This window comes from Accipiter gentilis, chromosome 3 (assembly GCF_929443795.1).
Source record: "Accipiter gentilis chromosome 3, bAccGen1.1, whole genome shotgun sequence".
Classification (NCBI taxonomy): Eukaryota; Metazoa; Chordata; class Aves; order Accipitriformes; family Accipitridae; genus Astur; species Astur gentilis.
In genome coordinates, this window is record NC_064882.1 from 4597658 (window position 1) to 4624963 (window position 27306).

General features: G+C 38.0%; 1 protein-coding gene across 6 annotated transcripts in view; it reads right to left on the reverse strand.

Annotated features, from left to right (window-relative positions):
* KLHL2 (kelch like family member 2) overlaps positions 1-27306 on the reverse strand; it is a 59623-nt gene that overhangs the window by 25784 nt on the left and 6533 nt on the right. For 5 of the 6 annotated variants that reach the window (XR_007510125.1, XM_049833739.1, XM_049833715.1 and 2 more), the window contains exons 3-4: positions 25979-26085; positions 21226-21347 (exon numbers count right to left, since the gene is read on the reverse strand). Coding sequence is in view for 5 of the 6 variants with exons in the window: in XM_049833739.1 (XP_049689696.1) it covers positions 21226-21347; positions 25979-26085 (229 nt within the window). In the remaining variant the exon portion in view is untranslated. The remainder of the gene's footprint in view (positions 1-21225; positions 21348-25978; positions 26086-27306) is intronic. The other variant, XM_049833757.1, reaches the window with a different exon arrangement.

Consider the following 27306-nt stretch of genomic DNA (forward strand, 5'->3'; position numbering starts at 1 on the left):
AAATTTAGTGAGCTTAAAGGTTACTAATGACAAGGTTAAAACAGTACAGTGACTCAATTTATTTTAGCATACATTTATGAAAATGTGAAGATAATATTAGTAATACAATTTCCATTACTAGAACTACAGTACGATTAGTTATAACAGCGAGTAGATAACTCATTTGATAGTGAATTCTAGGATAAGATATGATCATGAAATTACATACCAAAAATCAAGGCTAGAAATCCAGTACAAGTATCTATTTACACAACTTGTCCTAATGAAGCAAACGTTTCACACCTGCTTAAAAATTCAGTAAATAATTCAGAGTCCTAGATAATTTTAGCTATGTTATCAGTATAGTTGAGCAAATAACTCTGAGAACAATCCTTGACTGCTTAAATGGATTCAGTAGAAAAATATGTAAATCATCAAATCAGTGAACAAAATGGAAAGGTGAAATTTGAGAACAGTATGCAAAAAAGAATTTAAGATTTGTTTGCACAGGCACACTGAGACGCTTGCTTACATGAACAGTAAAGCAATGTTACAAGAACTACAGGATCACTCTTCATTTTGGGAAATTTACATCAGTCAAATCATTGTAATTGAATTCGTAAAGGTACAGATTTCAATACATTTTAATTATCACACCATAAGACATTTAAATATTAATATATTTACATGTATTCAGCTACTAAAGATGAAAACAGGCAAGCGCATCAGATTTATCCCATTGAAATTATACATTGGGCTTTGGTTACTAGGCAACAAAAGCTGTGATAACATCTAGCTATTTCCATTTGTACCTATAGAACTGTTAGCCTAAAAGCTGTAACAAACTGTATTTAAAAATACAGTTTCATCACAGGCAGATTCACTCTGCTGAAGCCAGGGACAGAACGACATAGCAGGGGGGAAAAACCCTAAACTCCTCTCAAACCCATAAAAAAAAATAAAAAATACTACATTAAAATTGGTGTACAGATTAAGTTTAACTACTGCTGACTCCAAACTGGTGGGCTGTAGCTCAGATTTATTTCCAAAACTAGCCAGTAGAGGGTGTCCTAACTTTCCTTTAAAGATCAAAAATACTTTAATATGCATACCACTTGGTACTGCAAGAAATGCGGGGGGGGCAGGGGGGGGGGAATCATCTCCAATTGCTTATTCTGTGAAAACATATCCTCATCACAGTGGTTGTTGTTTTTATAATCAAAGAAACTGAACAGATTATTATTACAGATGGCAAGTAAGAAATTACGTATTCTCTTTTTTGTGTCAAAGTCATGGTGATGAATCTTGGAATGACTGCTGTATTTCCTAGAGCAGATCATTTAACCCTTTGAAGTCTTTGAAGACTACTCCCTGGTTATCTCCTCCTGGTTCTCCTTCCTGCAGTGACACTCCTATTCCCAAAGCTGCGTGCACCTGCCATGCCAAATACACCTTTCCGACCACACTGAGACAAAAAGCACTGTGACCAGGTACAAGCATTTGTTCCAAAATCCACCTGCAGGGTCACCTACATCGTAAGGAAGGATCCACTTAAGGCCCTAAACTCGGGTCCCTGTTTTCACCAGAGTAGATTCAAGCCCTTCAAAATAACCCAGCTACATCATCAACCCATATCTGAGGCTGCTGCCGTCTCTTGTGGCCCTACAGCTTTTCGCCCTCTTTTTTTCCAGACAGCATCGTGACTCCACTCACCCTTGTGCAGCTGGACATATTACCTCATGTGACCAAAACGTACATGGTATTGAACTCTGAGGCGAGGAGCAGCCAGTACAGGCAAGCACCTCTCCAGTTACACGTGACCCATCAGTTCACAAGGAACATGTTTACACCAGTCTCGGAGCTACAGCCTGCGTTACCGACCAGCAAACCCCTCCAGTGGAAGAAGGCTCAGAGGACATAGGCAAGGGTGATGAACTCAGGGAATAGGTGTAAGGAATGACCACCAAGTGGCGTAAAGCACTCTGAACTTATCTCAACACAAGAGGGACTAGAGGGTAACCTTTGTTTTAGATATATGGCTGTACCAGTGAGTCAACAGGTTCTATAAACAGCCTTCTCCAAGATAATTAGTAGACTGTAATGTCTTCCTCAGCTAGCAAGACCTGGGGGGTGTGTGTGTGTGCTATATACACGGCTTAGCCCAACATAAAATATAAAAACTGAACAACCAACAGAAGGAGCTCTGAATAGAGAAATAGGCTCGAGATGGCTTTAGCCCACATATTCCTTCCTGGTGAACTGGGGATGCCCAACATTCTGATAGTGGGCATACAGACACCAGTAATGGGAATCACTTTTGCATGGTGGTCCAAATGTATATTGCAGTTGCTGTACCATGCTTGCATTGTCATTTCAGGATATTGCTGTATCTCTCTGCTAAATCAAAACACAGGACTATGTCGCACCAAGTGTCCTCAAATCAGTAAATTTTATATCAACCATTAAACCCTCCTCGTGGACTATCTAGAAGCAGCTAGTCAGGGAACCTGCCCTGGAGTGCCTCTACACCAGACAAGGGAGTTCATCCTACCCAAAGGTTGCTAGATGACCTAACAGGCATCCCTTCACAGCATATTTGCTTCACGAAGTTCAGTGCTACACTCCCCTTCACACAGGCCCTTGCTCCCACAAGTCAGTACCACTTTATGCAACACATAAGCTTTTAGTAACTGTCCTGCTAGTTGAAAACGGAGGAACAAGTCCAGTGGAAGGGGCCACCAAGAAAATCAGAGGGCTGGAGCATGTGATATTACAAGGAGAAGCTAAGAAAACTGAATTTGTTCAGCCATAAAAGAGAAGACAAAGGAGATACCTTATTACTGTCCTCAACTATCTAGTGGGAGGGTAGAGAAGACTGAGCCAGACTGTTCTTCAAGATGCACAGCAGTGGGACAAGAGGCAAGTAGGAACACAGGAAAATCTGATTGGAAAAAAGGAGTTAGGTTGGGTTTTGTTATTTTATGTTAAGTTGTGGGTTTTGTTGTTTTTTTTAAACCATGAGGGTGGTTAAGACCTGGAACAGGTTGCCTCAAGAAGTTGCAAGAATCTTCGTGCTTGGAGATACTAAAAATTGAGGGGATAGGCCCCTCAACCTGCTTTAACTGGACCTTCTTTTAAAAAGCTCAATGCAAAGTAAAATTTAAATTGATTAAAGCTTTCTGCCTGCTGATTTAAATCAATTTGATTCAGTAATTTTATATCAATCCATGCTATCATCTTTGCTCTCCTCTTTGTACTGACAGATTCTCCAAGCCAGAACACATTGTGCTACCTGCAGCATGAAGATGCTTAAGGCAATATTTTTATTTCCACTATTTTTAAATTTCCTGGAATTTCCTTAAGATTTCTGTCATGAATTCTTGCCCAAATTCAAATTGGTACCCAACAACAACACATTAAGATCAGTATAATCCCAATAAGAAAATAATGAAAGAACCTATTGCAGGTTTTGGGAACAAGAACCCACAGCATAAAACAAAACCAAACTTTCTCAGAACCTTAAAGTATTTTGCAAGCAAATAAGCCAATAATAATCAAAGCAGTGTATGCCAAGAGAACTGAATAATATGCTGTCTCAAATAGAAAAACTTCATTCTTTATCACATGGAGAGAAAAGAAAAAAATCTGTAACATTAGGAAAGAGACTAACCTAGGAAAGCAGATGTGTGAGAATCCAAACACAGTACAATATAAAGCAGAAGCACACAGGAGAGCAAGTTACATCCTTGCTAATTGCAGATATTCCATATTTTCAGTTAAGACATTAAAATGAAATAAATTTCAGAGAGCAGCAGTTATGTTAATGCCTGTCATAAATCAAATCTTGAGGAAATACAGTAAAATTTAACCTCTTATTTGTAAGGTTTAAATAATCATTTCAGCAAACTAAACTCCTTCACTTGCTGTTTATACTATCACGGCATAAGGAAGATGAAAATAATGGTCAAAGATCATCCAAATTATCTTATTTTTTTATTCTCATCTACATGCATCTGTGCTGTAATCAAAACTGTGGTTTGTAACCGAACTGTAATCTAAGTTCTAGTGAAATCATTCAGCACTGCATTGAAATTATGCTATTTGGGAGTATGCATACAAACACACTAAAGTAGATACAAATATTTTAACACTTGCATCTATGGAATAAAGTGTAGAAGTTCCAGTTTTGGAAAATTCAACCCTGCTAGCATTTCTATATGAACAACATGTGCAAGTTAAGTGCACTGTTCCCGTGTTAAAATACACAAACAAGATGCTGCACTGGGTTTAATGATGTGCATGAGCTGCAAGTTTCGAACATGGTACAATGTATCTTATAAAACACACCTTCTGAGTATCTTAACATCCTTGACTTTATAGGCTATTGCACAGTAAAGACTTGGATGTATAAATTTATCCTTTAGCTTAATGAGTCCCAACCAATCAAAAGTCGGATGCAGGTGGCAGTTTTATAGTATCAGAGGAAGGAATCAGACTGCTCATCAAGATACAGTCCTATTCCTTCACATTCCCTTAGTACTACACACAAATTTGTAGAGCACCGTTTCAGCTGAAAAGCAGCAAATAATCATGATAATGTAATATTTTGAATGACTGACATGATCGACAACATACTAAGCAGCTCCCAACTTGGAAAGCAGTGTGACAGATTAAAATGGAATGTAAGGAAAAGTAACTGGTTTACATACTTGCTTTTTAACCAGCATCATAATCTGTACTTAAGAGTCCACTTCAGTTAGTGACACGCAATTTATAGTAAGTAACTGATTTGCTCAAAAATTGGCTTTAGAAGAGATACCACCTTAGAAGATTACTCTGAATGAACTACTAATTACAACATTTGGGGTGGAGGTAGGGTTTTTTGTAGTTTTCTTGGGGTTCTTTGAAAGAGGTAGGTGTGGAAGTTTTAGGAGGGATTTGGGATGCAATTAGGGGTTGCTGAAGTGCAGAAACAAGATTCATGAAGCAAAGTAACAGAAGGGTCACTTTAATCAAGTAATACATTATAATTAATGGTGTCCATCTGGTCTACAAAGGAGAACCATGCAGTCGTTTAGCTTGAGGGTTCTCCTATATCTTCTCTACCAGAACAGTGCCCTAACCACCATGTATCAGCACATTTTGGCTTAAGCCTCCACACAAGTGAGACAGATTGATTTTCTATTCTGATGATTATTTTTGTTAACAGTCATGAGCTTAGCCTTTCATATCCTCTTCTTCTGTTAAAAGATACTGGAAATAGAAAGGAAACATTGTCTCACTTGGAGTGAAACATTCTTGAACCTAAAATAATTTTAGTTAGAATTTTAGATTTTTCTTTGAGTGAAAAAAAATCATAGACATCTTGATTTGATAGAAACAGAGGTTTCGATTTGAAGTTTGGTCACTGAATTTAAGTATATGTACAGTAAGTCATCTAAAGTGAAAGCTCAGAATCCTTCATCATACTGTAATTCAGTGCTTAAAAGATTATACAGCTGCATAAAAATACCTTCATATTTTCTTAGGGGCAGGATAATTTAGACAAGACTAACTAGAGTCTGAACAAAGCCACTTGCTGATACTGTGTCATTCAGAAACTGGACAATTTATTCTTTTAACTATGGGAGCTGAAGTGCCAGCCAGTCAAATACTATACAAAGCTCCCCTGCAGAAGGATTAAAAGAAGCTGAAAACATTAAGTAGGCAGGATAACATAACTCACACTACGTGGTCTTCGATCTTTCTGTAAAGGCTGACCCATGTAAAGAACTGCTGTATCAGCTAATGCTTTTAGCTAGTGTACTTCAGCTATAGGATTTACCCGAAACATCTGACACCTTCAGTACCAGACCCCACTGACAGATACACTGAGTTTGGTTATGCCCAAGATTACTGTGATAGAAACATTTTTTAAATATTCCTTAAAACTAAAGACATAAAAGGCTGACAAAAGAATCAAAATGTTCACATGCTATGTTTCCTAGAGTATAAAAGACAACTTGCGGGGAACTGAGAGGGAGGGCATTGAGGAAGGAATTGCTTGTTGGCTCGTTGGGGTTTTTTTTCTACATTACAGACTGACTGACTTGTAACAAACAAGGCGTGTTCTCCTGGTATAACTGCATATTTTCTGGCAATCTTAAAGAAAGGGATTGAAACACTATTTGTAAAATCCTAAAGCCTGTGCTCGAAACAAATCGCAGCATAACTGGGGTAGTAGATTGTGAACCTCTTATTTCTCTATTATCCCATTCTCTAGTACAGAAGATGCATCCATACTGCTGAGTTTTATAGTAATACAAACCCAAGAACTAAGGACAACAGAAATGGCATGAAATAGAAATGCTTTGTGTGCGTGGTGCTTATCTTCAACACAAAAAACTGTGTCAAGATTAACTTCTAATGTGCAACAAATGGCCCTTCAGTGGACTCAGACATTTGATTACTCCAAGGTTTTAGCATTACAGTTATGTTTTTATATTTTATTGAGACAATCTTTTACTTATCATTCAGTTTCCTACAGCAGACCATACTTCTATTCTTCTAGAGGTGTCACAGGGGAAATACCTCCTAAAAAAAGGCATTAGGCTTAGTGACAAATTTCATAATCACTTTAATTTAGATGTTGTGCTTATAAAATTCAACTATGTAGGGACAGAATCCCCAAAGCAAATGGCATCTCTAACCTCCCATCTGAATTTTTTTTCAGGTGAAGGTTTAATACATATGTTTCATGATTTAAAGCATGACCAATAACCAGAAAACAGAAACATTTTCAAAATAGCCTTTATTCAGCTTCCAGAAATTTCATCTTATGTGTAGCAACATACTGCTGAACCTACGTGTCAGTAAGAGAGGTCAAACATGGAGTCTCTTCTTTAAGTGGCTTAATTTACTCATAATAAGCACCTTGAATTTTACAGGGAGGTGGACAGGCACACATACTTTCATTTGCATAGAACACTTAAAATGAGCAAATGACCTCTGCGCTTAAAGTTGGCAAGGGCTGTCTTTCAGGTTTTGCCACAGGTAGCTTTATGGTCATACACAGAAATAGATACATGGATGCCTACAGTAAAGGTCATAGCTGAGACGAAAGTAGCTGCTTTCATCTGACTTGACAGAGAAGAGTCTCTAACACAGCCTGGCAGCATGATGATTTTAAAGATCACAGACTCAGAAAAGTTGCACAAGCTGTTCAGTCTGAGAAGGCAGTTTACATACAAAAGTTCTTATTCATTTAATGTCTAGTTAAAGGGCAACCACATCCTGGTGAGGCAGGATGAAGGCACCAGGTTTTAAAATCAGAAAAGTTGTGATCTCAGTCCTGATTACAGCTGACCTACCCATTGGCCATCATATCTCTGTTTCCCCTTTTTATTTTTATTTTTTTAAAATAGTCTATTCAAGTCTGTAAATTCTTTTGGGCCACACCATACTTAGAGCTTGTTGCTGTAATACCTCTCATAATGGAATCCCAATCCAAGCTAGCCCATAAAACAGAGTTAAAAATAATTTCCAGGCTAGCCTAGAACTTTACAGTTTTTCAAAAACAAAAAGTTTTTCAAAAGTCTGTTCAAATAATGGGTAAAATCCCTTTCTTCCAAGAAAAAGCAATGCATGCTTCCCTAGTCAACTGCATGAAAAAAAAATAAAAAAAAAATCTCTGAGTTTCCTTCTGCATGCTCTTCCATTTGCATGTTCTTCCCACCCTATTATTAGAAGGCAAACACCCTTCTGGTGTAGAAGCTGAGCACTTCCAAACAGTAGCTGAGCACTTCCAAACAGTTCCAAGACCAACCTTAAGTCATGCTAATAATGAAAATACAGGGATAACTACAGATTAGACCAAACCAATAGTATATTCACCCCAGGTAGTCCAGGAACATCCACCTTCATCTGCTATCAGAGTGCATGAAACCCCACAGTCTGGAGTAAATCAGTCACAACAGAGAATGTTTCCTCGAAACATAAGGGATAGCTTTCTCTTGAAGCACAAGGATACATCTTACCTTTTAGAACAGCATTTTTAGTTAAAACCAAACTTCACTTGAGAGAAAGTGGCAGCGTCCAGTGCTTCGCAGGTAAATAAATGTAAGCCTGCAACAGGACAAAAGCCTGGTCTTCCAGGTTTGAAAGGGGACAGTAAGAGATTGTGGTGGTGGCTATGGTTCTGGTTGGTGGGTCAGGGTTGCAGGCTTCTTTTAAGAGTAGGAGAGGGGTAGAAGATAAAGAGGAAAAAATGGCAAAAATTTTGCTCTTAGAACTGTTTTTGTCTAGCTCTGCTGCAACCAGCCCGGGATCTCCTCCACACTCTCAGCCACACTGGAAGCAAGTTTGGCAGCTGGCTTGAGACAGAATCTATTATGTCCTCCTCCCTTCTCCAATATGTGCTTAAACCCAGTATTTACCAAAATTAAGCTTCACGGCACTGCTCTGCTTCCATCAGCACCATCCCTTCCTCTGTCTTCCCCCCTTCCAAGGAAAAGGGGAAGAGGAAACCTAGGATCAAGGAAAATGGAACAGGTGAACCCAACCCAGACCTGGACCTCATATGCTCTCACCTAATTAGGGAGGTAAACCTTACAGGGTGAAAATACCTGCTTTGAAACACAGCCTATCTAATGGTAACCCAAGATTCACAGGTAATCATTTCCAAACCAACCAGCGCAGTGAAAAAAGCACACTGCTCACCTTCTGCATCCTAGGCAGCTCCTCTCACGCGTTTTGCAGCAACAGGCTCTATTCATTAGGCACCCACTGTTTAAGTGTAATAACAACATTAGTATGTACACATATGGATGTTTTTGTGTACTCCTCTCTCTAGGTATCCTAAAGAAAAGCTTATTTTTCTTTCAGCATAAGTAAATAAATTGCTCTTTGACCCTTAAAAAGGGTATGTGGAGCCTTTGAAACAAATAGATATTGGAACAAAAATAGAGTCCTTGTTTAGTCATCTCACAGTCAACCTAAAAAAGGCCTGAATTCTCGCCCTCTCTTAAATGATAGCTTTTCCACGCCTCTAACAGCTTTAAGCCTTGCCCCAAAGCATGCTATTCCTGTCATATTTTAGACCATCCAGCAGAGTGTTACAGGTGAGAATACAGATTTATACAAGGACATACAGATGCTGCTGTGCCATTTTTTTACACTCCTTTTTAAAGCCACTATTTCACAATGAATAGAAGTTTTTCTAAGGTGACTACAGTATGTTATTCTATTCTAGGAAAAGCTGTTAATGTAAAACATAGCAATACGTAGGAGTAATTCAAATTTTTCTTTCCATGCATTACTTTACACTTTCCAACATTAAATTTGGTCTGCAATCATGCTAGCCCAACATCTAGCTTAGCTAGAAAGCAGTAGAATTTTCTATTTTTGTCTGGTCTTAGGAAAAAAAATAAATCCTTAAACCAGTTTATCACTTACATCTTTTGCTACCTACTTTCCAAAACTAAAGAAAATCTGTCCTTCTTTGGAAGCTTGTGACACATTACAACCATTTTGATACAGTGAAAACCAACTATTTATTCCTACTTGTTCCTGAGCTCCCTAGGGATTTTTGCTCTATTTATTGCTCATCATGTGACAATTTAGGAGGGACTATAACTAACTTGACTTTCAAAAGCCTTTGATATGGTTATTTCTGGACCACTCAAAGAATTACAGGAGGTTTTTAGGAGCTATGCACAACTCAAATAGAATTCTAAAACATATGGAAAGTTTGAACTTCCCTTATGGTACCTGACACTAACAAAAAAATTCCTTGATAGTCTCTCCAGTGCTCAGGATCACTAGTGCCATTGTACTCATTTACTAAAACGTGAGCTGAAACTGCAAGGAATAGCCAGCTAGAGAATATAACATTTTTATACAGTCTCAGCCACCTCACTTTCAAAGTTTCTTCTCCGGTGGTATGCAAGAATTATTTTTACATATATGTCTATAAAATCCTATTTGCCCTAGTGATCTGATATTCTTATTCATTTGCTTTGGCACCTCATCTTTTGACCCTTTCTCTAATCCTACACTTGTCTGTAAGAGGGTGCACCTTGCACAGACCATTGGCATAACTGTGACTTTCAACCTTAATTAGTTTTTGGCACCTTGCTCATGCGTGGCTCTGGCAGCCTACACACTCTTCTAAATCAGTCATTAAAGAAACAATATGCAGGAAACGAACAGCTGTTATATTTAGAGCTGCAGTGCTGAGTAAAAGTGCTTTATTCTTTTTATCATTTAAATTAAACATGCCTGTTTAAATCCCTCAGTGACTTCCCATTCACCTCCCACAGTAATCAGAATCACATGCTTCTGAAGTGCAGGATTACAGATCAGTATCTCTTCTATAATGTACTCCTGCCTCAACCCCACTTCTGTCTCACCCCATCACCTCCTCCATGAGTTTCTGATTCATTCCTTGGCTCTTACTTAGACCATGCTGACACAGCCAAGCTACAAACCTCTTCACTGCCTTTGCCCAGAAGTCTCTCTTCCAAATAAGCAGAAACAAGTGGTTTTTACCACCCCCACCCCCCACCCCCCCCAACACCTTCTGAAGGAACAAAGATTCCAAGACAGGGAAAATCTGTGATTCAGTCCATAAGACCTCAGTCTCTCTCTGGAAGAAGTTCAAGACTTTCTGCCTCCCACACACACTGGCATTTGATAGCCCAAGACAGTCTTTTGCAGCCTCGGGGCAATTTTAATTCACTCCTCATACCTTTTGATCCACATTCTAGATTCATCTTTATCTCTTGTGCTCATTCTTGGTTCTGTTTCTCCCTTATGTATTTCTCTTTAGCAACTACAAGCTGGTGTACAACAGCTAAAATTTCTATTCAGGTATCTTTTCATTCTAACAAGGCTCATACCCTTCTGCCTACCCAATTTTCTTTATGAATAAAGTTCTGGGATCTCCCATTCAGCAAAACCATAGCAAAAAACCAGATGTTATAGAAAGATTCATAGTTTGGAAAATGCTAGCAAAATGTGAATAAAGCATCACTTGGAGGACAGAGGGAAAAAGAGTAGTTGCCATATCTGTGCAACATCTGCTTCTCCCGGTTCTGATGGTCCTCCCACCATATTTCTCTCTGCCTTAACCAAAGCTACAGGTGTACAGAAACAGCAGTTACCTTCTCCGCAAACTCCTTTTGCTACCTACCTCCTGGAAATTCACCATACCATTTATAACCAAGGGGAGAGAATAGTAAAGAATTTTATCCCTAAACCAAGAAGTATGAATTGTATTTATTCAGCTTGCCTTAAAACATTATTTGGGAAGGTCTGTTCTAGGTCTAGCACCACAATGCAAAAGATGGTGTTGAACAGACACGTCCAAGAGACTTTTTAGGAAGACAGCCCAGCTCAAGACAGAATCGAGTCAACAGCTGAGCGTTTCTGTCTGCATTGATCTGTGTGGCTGGCTGCGTGTACATGTGCTATATACATGTGATTGTGTACGTACCTACTGGAAATACATGCTCAGCCTCACTACCAGCTGAAGCTTGGGTACATGGAGCTGCAACCACCTTGCTGTTAACAGGCTACCAGATTCAGCAACCCTTAACACTTTGCTCATGTTAAGCACATGGTGTGATTTCCTTCTGGCACATGTCCAAGTAAGCTAAATCAGAAAAGGAAATCCTTAAGCAGGGCATCAAATGTCCATCAGCCAGGTGTGAGGCTTTGGAACACAGCTTCAACCAAAGCAAAACCCGCAGTTTCTCAGTCTTAAAAATAAACATAGAAAAGGGAGTGACAATGTAGTAGCCGTATCTGTTCTGCAATGCACATAATATTGTGCCCCCAAAACCAGGCAGTTTCTGCTTTGCATAAACATAATAGCTAAAGTCACAAAAGTTATGCTACAGAAAAAAAACTAGAGAAAAATACATACTATTCAGTACGCATTTAAAAACTGACAGAGAGCAAAATATTAAGTTTCCCCACAAAGTTGCTTGCTTAGGATTTTGTTCAGCAGCTCTTTTATGCGAAGCTTACTCATTTAAAGCGCAAATTAATGAAGCTTGTATTCACAATAAAATATGACTGTAGAAAGATCATACTCCTCTTTTCCCTTCCCTCCTACACTCACTCTCCTGACAGGCAGGCATGTATAAGCAAATGAAGAATGCATAGTAGGATTATTTCACTGGAAAAATTAGATCATTTACTGTTACCTGACATGTCTTACAATGCATATAAATTCAAGAAGTGTGCCACTGTCTGTCCTCCAGCTAAGCCACATATTAGTTGTGCCCTCGCATTATTAAAATAAAAAAAAAAAAAAAAAAAAAAAGGGTCAAAAGAGGTAACCAGATGGTTGCTTAAGGCCTAATGTGTGAAACACATACAATAGCAAAACACAGTGGTACTCCACTGGTACACTTCCATCACACAATTAAACAGTATACTATAAGACTGTTTAGTCCAACATTAAATTCTTGCCCAGTAAGACTTAAACATGTTTCTATGAATAGGGTTAGTAATGAAACTCATGTCAGCTTGGATTTAAGTACCTCTTTGCAGTGTCAGCAAGCCCCTGATATTATTAGAACTGTGCTGGCATAAAAGAATAAAAGTGAAAGTTTGGATTACCATATAAAGAGTGGTTTCAACACACGTCAGGATTAACTGATTCTTCTTAATTCAGTTTTAATCATGAAGTCATTAGGATGAGCCAGTTTTATAAAACATTTTAACTTAAATGACTCGGAATACAACTTCAGAATTTGCAAGAACTTCCAGAATTTAGTAGGTATGCCACTGCAGCCATGATGGAGATGAGCAGAAAGACAAAAGGCTTGTTTATTTTTAAAGCTCTATACGATGATCCAATAAAGAACTCCATCTCCTCCTAAAGCTTTCATAATATCTGTGTCAGGGAAATAAGATCACCAACTGCCAATAGCTTTTGACACTCAATAGCTCTATTACACAAAACACTTTCTGTAAAGAAACATGCTTTCAAGAATTAGTGCAGTTGCCTGAAACCTATTAGCGAAGAAAAAAGTGAGTTTATAGACAGAAGGCCACATAAAAAGTGATGGTAAGCTGAAATATGATGGTGGAAATATGATGGTTTCAAAATGAAGCTGAGTCCGGCAAACACCCATTGGTGGAGGATATGGAAGATGAGGGAGCCGAAGATCATGATAAATATTTTAATTCCCTCAGAAACAAGCAGGACTGTAACCTGTCACCTCAGGGTTCAATAACTAGCACCTTACTCGTCATATATTGAAGGCATGGAGGGGCTGTCTGGAAATATTTTACAAGAATTCTCACATAAAAGATCGTTAAAGGAACACTAAAACTGTCACATCAATTAAAAAGTCGAAAGCATCAGTTGAGATACCCTGTCCTTAAGATCTCTACATATAGTGCTGTCTTTCAACCTTTCTCCTTCCTCCCTTCCCAAAATGTTCTCACAAGGGCATAACCCACAAACCAGTGGAGAAAATCATCAGTGAAACTGCGTGGCTCTGCAAGCTGGGATGCACCACATAGTCTTCAAACGCCTTGGCGCTCTTAAGACAGAGAAGCAGCATTTTGTATTAGCATTCCTGAATTTTACCCCTGATTCCAAGTGCCAAGTCCAATACTTAAAGCAGCAGTTACAGACAAGTGTTAATTACTCCTTTTTGACAACTGTATTTCATCTAAAAATTAATACAGCTGACAATTTTGGCTGTAACTGCATAACCTGCTTTTACCTGATGAGAAATTATGTACCTGTACCTCATTTGTAAAAGTCATATCTTGACAAATCTTCCCCTACCTACAGAAACTCACAGAAGTAATAAAAGAGCTAAGGTATATGGTTTAACACTTGACCCTTCAGCTAAAAAAATTTTGAGACATGTACTTGCTGCAGAGGCAGGTGCGACAAGTTGTTGTGGCATGGAAGATGATTATCAAGTCCTAACAGGCCAAAACATCTAAACGAGATTTCATTTGTGCCCATTTGAAGCATCAGAGCACAGTGCAAAGACTATTTTCATTTGAATGGTGCTGAAAAATTATGCAGTTTGACAATTTAACATTTCATGTTATTTAACATTATATGGAGAGAAAAATCCATTTTTGAGCAACTGCATCAATTGTCATCAGCCAAATCTGTCCAAAAAGTTAAACTTATAGAGATTATTTGGGTATCAGAATTCAATATCAGCTCAGAAAAATAAAGCTATATGAACAGCTTGAAAGATAGCTGTACAGTTTTAATGAAGACTTGGCCTAACAGTCTGTCTAAAAAACTATATGCTGCATCAGGATACTTTGCTGAGAGTTTCTGGCAAGTTATATTTAAGTCACAGGAAATACAGATTCACAGATTTCAGCTCTAAAGATGCTGTTAACGACATTTATAAACTTTAATGTAAAGTCAGAATTATTTTCATTAAAAAAAATCTACTGCAGCTATTGACAGAGAAATCAGTGCAATATTGCTCCACTTTTTTAAGGACAGTAAGAGAACAACTTAAACTCATTCACTCAGAAAAAGAGATCGGGGGGGGGAAGTATCACTTATCTTCAATAGTATTGGTATTGTCTGACCTAACTTGATTCTTCTTTAGGAGCATGCAGAGTTAAGCAAGGAACCGGCTCAGAAGGATATTCACATGGCCCAGTATTCTGTCTCCAGCACCAAACATGCAACTGGCGATGTATCGCAGGAAAGACTTTGGAAGCTAAACCAAGATGAAAAAGTTGTAAGAAGTAGCTGTCCAGTTACTGTGGAGATGCAAGAGGATAGTGTACAAAGAACTGTGGGTGGGGAAAAAACTCACTGGCTTAAAACATACATCTAGGAACTCAAAACTGTATTCAATTAATAACCAGGCAATTGTGGTCAGTAGAGACAAATAAAAGTAAGCAAAAGGCCTTTATCAACAACCAGCCTGCAAACTTAAGGGATGCCGAACTTAACCTGTGGTACAGCAGTAATAGTTTTATTAAGTTACCTGCATCTGCTAGAAGATTGTGACTGCTTCCAGCCAGAAAAATTGCTATCACTACCCACACCGTCATCACCAAACTGCACTGTCTAGCACAATAGTCTATTTGAAAACCATTCAGTGATTGCTGTTAATTCAGGATAAACTCTTCTTATGAGCCCTGCATTTCAGTAGAGTGCACAACTAGGGAGGTACTGGACCTATATTAACTATCTGTTGGTCTCTTGGTGTCATGCAAGGTGTTAATCATGACCAATAGGGCTGTAATTGCCCAGATCCAGCCTACCCAGCACTCCCTCTTTTCAAGATATACTTTCACTTAAGCTGATTCACTTTCCCCGATTATCAAAAAGTCCTCAAAGAAGAGGTGGCTACGGAGGCACATCTGCAATTTCATCAAGATCAAACTTATTCCCTTCCTGCCCTTTTAGGTTCCTAAATCAAGTGTAGCATTTTTTTCCAGGCATCTACTTCATAGGCTCTGTGAAGGAGAACAGCCAAGTTCCAGTGGAAGCAATTTCAGCATTAATTTATCTCAAAGCATTTTTATATATATATATAAAGTATATATATAATGTTATATTTAAAACAGGACCTACTGTATGATAAGATCCAGTGAAAGCTTCACAGCATTCAGTTCAGTTGAATAAATATTTCTTTTATCTCTCCCACCCACTTACACAGCAGCAGGCATACTTCCAGGACACAGAATGCACGTCTGTTCAAGTACTGAAATGAACTCTCTCCTCTTACCATGCCCAATCACACATTTGTAAAGGACAGTCAGCCTTTAGTTCTAAAAAGGAAAAGTCTACCCCATTTAAACCAGAAAATTTCCTACGTTCATAAAGAAAACTGAATATACCCCTTTGAAAGGTAAGGTACATCTTTTGATCCAATAAAGGAAAGGAGATGCTCTTTAGTGTTCAAAGGTATAATTTATTGGTAGGCTTTAGAAACTTGAAAAACATTCCAAGTTAGGTATCTAAAATGAAACTAGTTTCAAAAAAACATGCTTTATGTTCTTTACACATCACAGTGCTGCTAACTCGTACAAAGACTGTTAGTTTAGTCATCAGTTCGTATACACAAAATACATCTCTTGAGGATAAAGCTTGACAAGCATCAAAATATTCCTAGGAGTATTTGGACTTTCAGCTCAGATACAAAGACAGTATGGCTCTGAAGATTACTGGAATTTAAGCTATAGTAATTTGATCACATAAATGCTCAAAGACTGTGGCAAATGTTAAGCGATGAGTCTTACAAACTGGCCTATACTTAGTGATTTTACATTTTCTTCAGGCTAAAAGCACACACAAGCAGCTGCTGTTGTTCAGCTGATGTGCAGTAGTAAGTTGTCAAACAGGTAATCGTGGAACTGTCGTGATCCTGAACACCCTTAATCTCCTGTAAACTGATGTACCTGTCCCTTAGTGGAAAGGGTACTGAAGGAGGGTATCCGAAACCATCATGAGACCAGGCACAAGGGAAAAACAAAACAATGAAAAACCCCCTTTGTTACCAAATCTGGTACTCTGGTAATACAAGTTTCAGAAGAAACTAGTAGCCCCTAAACAGAGATCACAAGTCCCACCCACATAAAACTGCACGTGGTGAATTGTAAGCAGACCACTTCTAAATATAATACAATTTACTCCGAATATTTTGATCTGAGTTTATCCTAGTGCTCAGCAGAACAACAAATAAGGAACGTTACATGCTGTGCAGAATTTTATTTTTGCTTTAAATTAGTATCCAGTAAAGATTAGGCATGGTAAATGTAGACCTTATGTTTAAGAGGACTTCATATTACTGATGGCACATATTTTTACTATATTTTATTACAACTAATATCTACTCCTTGGTGGTTTGTTGGGGTTTTTTGTCCTCCTCAACAGAAACAAGTCTGGATTATTCATTCTTCTGCATTCTATTCTGTGTAATGGTCTCTTCAAAAGATATTCTACATTTTTCTTTCAAACATTTTTAAAATTACTTGTATGCATCATTCTTCTCCTCCCCTGCCCTCCCATCCCCAAATCAGATGCAAGTTTACAAGATTTGCAGTAGGCCATTCTTTTCTGTTATTGCTGAGTTTTAAAAGATAATTGAACATTTCTCCAAAAGGAAAATAATCAATTTCTTTAATTTTTTATTGAAACCAGTTTTAACACGTGGCTCTACTCTGAAAACAGACTCACAAATTGGCACCTCTTCATAACAGATAGTTTCCAGTGTGAAACTTAAGTCTTGCCTACTAAACTTATTGACTCCTATAAACGAGATAATGACTTCTGCTGGTTCTGGTTTATTAGAAGTATGATGCTAAAAAGCATAAATATTTACAACAACAAACCACTCAAACTGGCATTATAAGAGGCACCACAAGTTCCTTATCCCATTGCATGATGATCACTTGCAAGTTCTCATGTCCAAAGTGAAGCTACATGCAATGTTTTCCCCTGGCAGCAGGGAAATGTCCACTCCCAACACAAGTGTATGTTCCCACACTTCAATACACTAACCCAAAGTATTGTGTGAACACAACAACCAGCGGGCCCATGTTATAAACCAGATCCTCAAAGTGATCCAAGTTAAGAATAATTAAAAAAAAATAATAAATAAATGCCAGGGGGTGCGGGGCAGAAAGAAGTGTTGTGTTGTTGGGGTTTTTTATGCAAGTTCAGTGATTCAGTTTATAAAGCAGTCCAGTAAACAGCTGTATCAGCACAGCTACAGGCACAGACTACTGTAGCAGGGAATTGGAAAGGAACACAACCAACATTATCCCATGTTTACCCTAATCACATCCCACTCACCCTGTATCAGGCTGACCTCTAAAGCCCGTAACAAATCCACAGTCAGCAAACAACTGCAGGAATTTCTTCTCCAATATATTTGTGCTCAGCAGAGGCCCTAGGTGTATGGCTGACTAAATACGTACTGAAATGCATACGCAGAGTGTGGGAGAGTTACTCATGCATGAGCTTCTTATAGTAACTAGCTCTCCCACATTGTGCACTGTGTAGTTAATACCTGTATGGAAACTGAAAAAATCTGATGTGCAAGAAAGTTGATTTGCCTTCTGAAAACATTAACTTTAATGTTCCCTTCTTAAAACATGAAAAATGTGATATTGCATTAAGTCTGACATTTAATTTAATTTTGGGAAAAAAAAAAAAAAAAAGAAAAAATAAGAGCAGAGACTTGAGAATGCAGGAAAACGTGACATAATATGTAAATATGACAAACACTGGTATAGCATTATGCGAAGTGAATGCCATTAGACATGAATGATAAAATAACTCATTCTAAATGAAGGACAAATACTGGAAGAAAACTAAGAATGTACACATTCATATACCAGCTATCTTACTGTTGGAGGCTGCGGGGAACATACTGAACCAAGAACTGAAGAAAAGAACAAATGTCCTTCTGTATTTAACTAACGTAGTGATAACAACCAGTGCTGAGGGCCTCCCGTGTTGATAGTTTATGCACTAAATGAATGTGTAATCAATGATTGAGGAGAAACACACCTGACTTTTCTACACACACCCCCCCACACACACACCTCAAAACATACAAGAGACAACACGACAGTGGGGAGCAGAAAGGAACAGCTCTTACTCAAAAGTTGCAAAGGCACAGCGAGGATGCAATCTCCTGTCTGCATCTAGATCAAGCAAGATACTAATGAAAGAAGCTCATAGTAAAGCTACCTCCCGAGAAAGACCAGTAAGCTTGGCTATACTATTAAGTATTTGTTTATAATTAGTTTTCATAAATATACAACCTAGCTATTTTAATACCAAAGAGTACTTGGCAATTCTACATTACTTAAGCATGAAGCGCTCACACCCTTTTCAAACATTGTATCACATATTAGAAATTAATTCAATACCTATTCTTACTATGTATAACCTGAAGAGACAGAATAATGCACTTGAAGTCCCACCAAGGGTATCAGAATAAGAATCGTAACGGGCTACCTGGAAGCTGAAGCTCCAGTTTAACACATTAGTCCAAATATAAAAAAAGTTGAGACAATATTACACGGCATCTTAGGTTTTCATGGTTCTGTACTCCTACAAGATAAATTCTTAACCAGTACTGAATTTTCACAATACCTTCTAGCAATACTTATTCCTGTCATATAGACAAGGTATTGAGAGCTAGAATTAATCTCAAGACCATGCAACACGTTTATTGAGAGAATAAAGTTTTAACCAAGGCCTAACAGTCTGCGCTGCATTTCTAAGTTTCCAGAAATTCACAGTAACAATTTTCCCTCCCTGGCTTTCAGATTTAAGGAAAAGGACTTCCATCAGTGTATTCATTTTTATCCATATCATTTGGTTCTGCCATAATGCAAATAAACACTATATATCTAGTAGTAATAATGCAAAAAGGATGAAAGTGATAAAGTAAGAATAGCTTTACATTCATTACCAGTCATATTATAAGTATTTTCAGTATCAACATTAAAGTGCAACTATATTGCAATAAATTGAACTCCACTTAAAAGCTCAACTGTCTTCTCAGTAGTCAAGTAACCACAAACCTGTAATATCACCCACCACGCCACATTATTTATATTTCCATCCCCAACATCATCAGATATATCTTCAGATAGGTAATCTGGAGCTGTGAAAATGAAAGCCCTATCAGACTCAGGAGCTTTAAACCTGGAGAATTGTGGCCTTTAATGAGTATGAGGAATAAATGTAACACTGACTTTTCCTCCCCATAAACACAGACGAGTCAGCATTGCCAACGATGGGCTAAAATGCATCTTCCTAGGCAGCACCTACAGCCAAAACACAGTTGGCTGCCTGTTAAGTCCAGTCTGATATTATGGATTAAAAATACAAGATTAAGGTCATTAAGGTGTGTCAGCAAGACACCCCTGCTTTAAAGATGAAAAGGCAGCAGGATCAAGTAAGAAGTCTATTAGGGAATCTCTGACACCTCTGGATGTTGCCCAAAGTCTTGCACAGTGATACAGAGATTTATGCAACCACCAGATTGGCAAGATATAACACAATTTCAGACAGTTGTTTCGCTACCTACACCCATCCTTAGAGCAGAAGTAAACCATTCCTTAAGAAGTAGGTGACAAGAAATTTATCTTGCAGAATTAAAAGATTTATGGTATAACCTAAGATCTGGAAGGTTTATTAGTAGGATATATTGTTTTAAGTTGGTAATATTTCTCATTTCTAGGCCTTCGATCAAGCATGGCTAAAACTAGCAGTGACCCCATTGGATTCAGAAGCCAATAAAAAGCTATTAACTTCAGCCTAATGCCCAATAAAAGCAATTAATTTCAGAATACACAATTGCAACAGAAATTTTCAATGCCAAATAAAGCACCATGGTTTTGTCCCCTGCAAACACAGCAAAATAACTGCTAGTAATCTGGCATTGGGCAAGAGCAGAAACAAAGGCATAGCAGCAATAAGAAAAAACATGAGAATTAAATATACCACCTGATACGCAACTAGTTTTAAACTTGCCAAACATCTATGCTAAATCTCAAAAGATAGTGGAAGGAAAATCTACTCTGGCCATCTTCAGGATTTGTGGTTAGAAAACATTAAAGACAGGAAGCTATGTTTTCTAAGCCTGTGTTTATTTTACTCTAATTGAAGTTTCAGCTTAAGGTACAGCCAATCAGGAAAACTTATTAGCTCTGTGTGGGATGGGCAAAACCTTCATGCTAGATATTGGTTGATTTAAAAAAAAAAAACAAAACACAAAAAAACCAACAAAAAACCCAGCAGAAGATAAAAATTTCTGCACAACTGGCCACTGGCAAGGTACAGAGACTGAGCAGGAGAAAGTACTTTATTCTCCATGCTAGCAGAAAAAAAAATAATATTAAAACAAATATAATAGCTTAGTTGGAGAATATGGTTTCACATTTAGGAGCAAATCTACTTTGTTTATATACCTTGCACTTAAGTATCAGAGAGGGGGTGGTACAGAGGTGGTTCACAGCATTAATTTTAGGCAGAGTAGACCATCTATTTTACTGTATTACATAAGGTTTGGCTGCAAAGCCCATTAAAGTCATCTGACTCTTCATTTACTTTGAATTTGAATTTGACCCAGAATTGAAACAGCACGACTACTTGCTTTGTAAGCACAAGGCCTGAAAAAATTCTGGTTTGCAGATGAGATTTCCCATGTCAGAGTTGAACCACACTGACAAAATCAATGACTCTGCATAGTACATTTCTTTTGTTCCAGAAAACATTCTCACTCTTACCTGCACATTTTCTTCTGTAACTTGAATTTCAGCAGTGTAAATATAATCAATAAGTATCCTTAGAGTCCAGCCGTCGACTTCCTTGATTCGAACTCTCTTTGCTCGGCTTTCACTCATCTCACCTACAAATACAGTTTATTAGTCAAGTAAGTTACATATAAATAAAGCACAAATGTAGAAGTTTAATAGCAGAAGAACTTCTTGTGTATGATCAGTTGTGACAGTAAAACAACTTTAATAATAATAATTCAATTTATTTCCTTCCTTCCTCCCTCCAATGAGAAAGGAAGACCTTGTTGTTACCATCGTGAGAATGCTACCTGGGTTAACACTTTCACTGCAGATGACCTATTTTCTCCAGTGTACAATATCAAAAAAATAGTGTTATCAGACCTAAATAAGACTCTTCGAATGCATACAAAAACATTTTGCTGGCAAAGCAAGCTATTAAAATACTCTAGCTTTATTAACTTCTTAATTGAAGGATCTTAACAAATGCAGTCTGGAGTCATTTTATTTAAATAAGAAAAATTATATCCCCACAGAAGAATTAACATACATATTCCTTTGCTTGCCTACTTATTATTCCCTTAGCAATTTCACCTCTGTTACAGATCTGATGTAAGAGTTAAAACTCAAACTAAGATAAAACGGTAAGCAAGGGAAAACTTGTTGGATCTCATTTTGTGGAGGCTGACATATTGGCCATATGCCACAACTGATCTTCATAGAAAGGCCTGCAAAATAGCTTCCGCCTTCCAAAATATCATGTTTCTCAGAATGCAACATATTGTTTATATCTGAAATAATTGCCCAAAGATACATTTTGAAGTAATGATTATAACCTTCTTCAGGGCTACCAACCACACGTTTGGTCATCTCAGACCTTTAACCCTTTTTGCATTGACTTGCACTGGGAAGCAAAACATGAACTACACCATTTATGTTGGTAGATACATAAACTTGGACCTTGGAAGAGTATATCCCAGGCTCTGGATACATCAATTTCTTATTTTTCTATATTGGCTGTACTCTTATTTCTTTCCCCTCGGCATGTAGAGATAAGGGTATTGATGAGGTAACAAATTTATATGTATACAACAACAGAAGCAGACAGGATGGGGAAGTGAACAAGAAGATGCTGATCATCACTGATATTTCCTTATGAATTACATACACATTTTCACTGTTTTTTACCCTGTGGTCTCTAGGGTTGGTGCCAAACAATGCATTTTACCCAGTGCTTTTGGCAAAGGGATCACCACTGAGAAATTTGTTACCATTATTTATGCCTTTTTTTTAAGCTGAAGGGTAAGGAATGGCATTTTAAGTCAACCCTTTAAGTGGTAGGAAGTGCAGAAAACCATCTACAGCAACATACTACTACATGGCAGCACAGGTTGCTAGCATTCCAGAAAACACTGATGAAGAACCACATCAAAACCAGCAAAATCCAGCCGCTGCCAAACTTTCTCTTTTCATCGGCTCTTCTGAAACATTTCCCTACACCTTTGAAGGATGACTGCAGCGTGTTCTCTGCAGGGCCCTGTATTGCAAGTTCTTACTTCTAGTTTGACACAGATTAAACCTATTGATCTTCAGAGCATGTATGCTGCAAGTTATTTATTATGCAAGCTGCTGTGGAGGTGGTCCTTTGGGAAAATTGTGTGTGTGGGAGAGCAGAGTTTGATATTCTGCAAGCACATTAGGTTTGTTTTCAGATTTTGTGTCAAGGCTTCTAGAGCCATGGTTAGGTACCTTCTCTGTTTAACAACAGAGCCCAGAACATACCCAAAAAACCCAAACCAAAAACCCCAACAGAAACTAAAGACTTGCTTCTACCTTTCATGCTAAACAGACAGGCAGTCTTCCTATGATTCTAGAACAGTCCTCTTGTGATCCAGACTTGTTTGACAGATCATATGCAGGAAACCATAGATTCACTTGCTAGGCAGTCTCAGTCTAGAATTCGGAAGAACTCTGTTCATGACTGAGAAGTTGCACCGCCGTATCTCCATGGAGTCGTTAGCGACAGAAAAGCATATTGTGAACAGAAAGGAAAGCACTGAGCTGATCCAACCTCCCAAGCAGGAGCAACAGAGCACTAGTTGAGTTGAAGTTACTAAAAGGCTATCTAAAAGGTATATATGGTTCCTTACAGCGTCTATCTAAAATGTATATATGGTTCCTTACAACGTAATGTAAGGAAGGCTTTTTTTTTTTTTTCAAACAGAATTTCACAAATGGAGAATGGAAGCAAAGAGCAGGTAATTGCCTACAGATAACTGCCCTCACAGAAGACAAAATTTAACTTAGGTTACCCTTGTCCCAAGCCAGGCCCTATGGCCACTGAAGTGTCCCTTCACTGATGTTTTATAAACCCTTCCTCTAAACATTTAAGTGTATTTAATTCAGATCACAATACATAGTTCTAAAGAATTCCACTGTTTACAGAAGGAAGAATTATTCCTAGTGACATAGTCCCAGATGTTTAACCTTCCCCCCACCCTGACCCCTTATAGGATAATTGTTACTAACTTACGAAATTTCGTAACTTTAAAAGGCAGTAACTTTTTCTTTCTGGGTATTTAATAGAGCTACTTCTACCATTACAAGTGCAAACAGGAAAAAAAACAACAAAAACAGGTAGAGGGTTTGATCTCAGTTAATGCCATCTCCCGGCCTTCATAGCAGTCAGTACCTAATGACTCCGAGAAAGATAGAAGTAACCTGTAAACATGTGTCTAAATATAAGCTTCTAATTTCTAGTCAAGAAGTAACCATGAAGCATAAAAGTGTAATTTTTTTTTATTGTCTTTTCAGTCACTGTTTTATTCTGGATGGAGGAAGATACTTTTCCATTTACCTGTAGCTGGTGAAGGGATCAAACTTGCTTATTTGAACTGGCAGATGACTGGATGAGAATGCAAATCCACCCAAGAAGTGTGAATTGCAGGGATCATGGAGATAACAATTATGATGAACTTCAGGATTTTTTTTTTTCTGTGGGAAATGGCTGAAATGCACCAACACCACAGCTGGGCCTTGCTGAAAGCAACCTATGAGACTAGTATAAAATCTGTTGATAAATCTTGAAGCCACAGCTGAATTTATTTAAATCCACCAATTTGGTTCACCAACTACACAAACATTGCCACAGATGTATGGGTTAAACACTTCCCCATTACTCAGGTGAGCATTCTGACCTCCTGCACCACTGGGAGTAAAAGACAACCTACATTTAAAGACATAAAACAAGCAAAACAAAAAATTCAAAAGGACTGAAGCAAGGGAAGAACCAAGATTTCTGTGACTGCATCTGGAGAGTGGCCACAGACACCGCTGCACTGGCATTCCTAACGGGTAATAAACCTCTCCACAGAAAGGGCAGTCGGGGCAAGCAGAAATGTCTTAACCACAGAAAGCATAATATAAAGCCATAGTCTGAGTAAAGAGTATTTTCAATGTCACAGTCAACAACAGTTAGTCTTTAATACAGAACTAATGCAGGAGACTTGTGTTTCTCTGTTACTAAGGTGATGAAAAGGAACCATCAAAGCAGCTGTTTTCATTCTAACTTTAAGGACAGCAGTAAAAATTAAGAAAGAATGTATCAGTCACCTGGAATGTTTGTCTCAACCACAAATGCAAACTTGAATAACTACTAGAGGAATAGATATTTAATTTTACACACAACTTTAAAGCATTGATGCTGCTAGTAGTGACTCCACTTCTAGTTTTGGTCATGCCAAAATATTTGCATATAAAATCAAGAATAATCAGCTGCTTCCCCAGGGCACGACAGTATTTCAAATTTCATCAGTCTTCCAGTTGCATACAATTAAAGTTATTAAAACTCCAATTTGCTTGTATACTGGCAGGCCAAAAGTCACATTTCTGCCTCCACCTGAGCTGGTGGTCAGAAGCGATACGTTGCAGAGAATTCTTTTAATTTCAGACAGTCAACATTAACTACCAAACTGGCACGAGATTTGACAAGGAACAGACAAAACTTCAGAAGTTAATTTTAACATGCATTTAGTAGCATTCTCAATTTGACACCAAATTCCCCAGGATTTCACTAAGATTTATAACCATTATGGAATTAAACCCACAGCACAGGAATTCAGCTGGAGGCTCCTATAAACCCTTAGCCTTGCAAGCCCTCAGCATTCCTGTTGTAGCAGCAAAGCAGTAACTTGGCCTGCATGGAGCAAACAGAGGCAGAATCAAGCCTGCACAGAAAAGTTGTGGCAATGATGCAGAGTACACCTGTCATGGAGAATTACCCTAAAAATATGAAAACATGCACTCCAGCTATAGGCTGCCAAAGCCACAGAAAGCTTTCATATCTACTAACAGCCTAGAGTACTCAGGATCTGAAGAACGTAGCAGCAGCAGTTGTTAAAGGACATAATTTACTCCAAAATTCACATCAGAGTTATTTTAACCTTCTTTTGGATAAGCGAGATTACTAGAGCCTTAAATGGTATAACAACTCTACTATTCCTGGCTGGCTTAACATATAAATTTGTTTAAATGAAGGAGACTTTTTAAAGCATTCATCATGCTAACAAAGAATAAGTTGCCAGTATGTCCTTAGACTGCAAAAAAAAGTTCATTAAGAAACTCAGATGTTCCTATTGGCTGATCTAAAAATTAAATGAGATCCTAAAAAGCAAAAGTCATTTAATTTTGTGCTTTATACAGTTGGACTGGATTAGAACATAGTAAGTATTGAAACATTTGGTACCTGTAAACATGGCATGGAAGTAGGGGCTGCAGGCGGCTAGCACAACTCTATGCGCTGCAATTTCCATGTCTTCAGCTACTATCGTCACATCACACAGCAAGTTTTGACTATTTAGAAATATCAGAGAAGGCAATTTCACATAAATGAACTACAACAGAAGAGCATATAATATCACACAATTCCTTTTCCCATGGTCTCAAAAAAGCCAGGCAGACAATGTTGATGAAGCATCGTTTTTAAATGCATTACACAACCACGTGGCTATTACTCAGTGGGATTACAGATGGTATTTGGGTACACAGAACTTTCTAAAAATCAAACTACTGAATTGTGATTTCTTGCACAGAAGTTTTCTACATTGAATAACCAAAATTTGTATCAGCCCAATTTATAAACCTTCTCACTGGAAGTCTGGGCCTCTTTGAATAACTATGATAGAAAAAAGAATTTGATATACACAAACACTAAAAAAACTGAGGCAAGAAATAAGACTTTACAGATAACAAAGAATCCAGACTTCAATTGTGATGCCTGTGTGACATCACACTGGGAGCTTATGCCTACTTAATTGTTCAAAATCACTACTCGATCATCTCTGTATTTACTGTGATCCACGCATTTTTCATACACAGCCCATGCACACAATAGCAATTATTTTTTCCACTCTACCAGTTTAGAATTTGTCATGGTTAAGTTCTATATCTTGCCTGACTTTTTATGTGCATTACATCCATTTGCATTCTTGTCCTTTGCGAATGTAATACATATTTCCTCCCTCTTCTGTTGCCATGAAGGCACATCTCATTTATAATCATTCCTAACACACATGTTTCCACTGCAGTTTACAGCTATTGGATATACCTCTTCCAGTTAAACCCACCACACCATGTACTCTTTATAATCCAATTTTCTGGATGGAAAGAGGAGGGGGAGAAAAAACAAAAAAAACAAAAAAAAAACCCACCACCATAACACCAAAAGGCTGCAATTCCCCAGCATCTAAATAGTCACTGTTGCCTTTTATTTCCTTCTCATGCTAGCATTCTCCCTGTAAAAGTAGCATACAATCCACAAAACTCAGAGCCAGGGCAACAAAAGGAAGAGAGGAAAGTACTATTTAAGAGAACATATACCTTAGGGACAGAGCTAGAGCTGTACATCAATCCAGTGATGTCTATTCTCAGTACTTTTGAAAAGACACGTTTTTACCTTTCCTGCCTGAATATATATTGCCATCAGAGTGTATACTTTCTGATAGTTTGCAATTACCACACAGAGTTGTAGCAGAGACTGGGGTGAGCAGTTGCATTTTGCTCTGACAGAGCTAG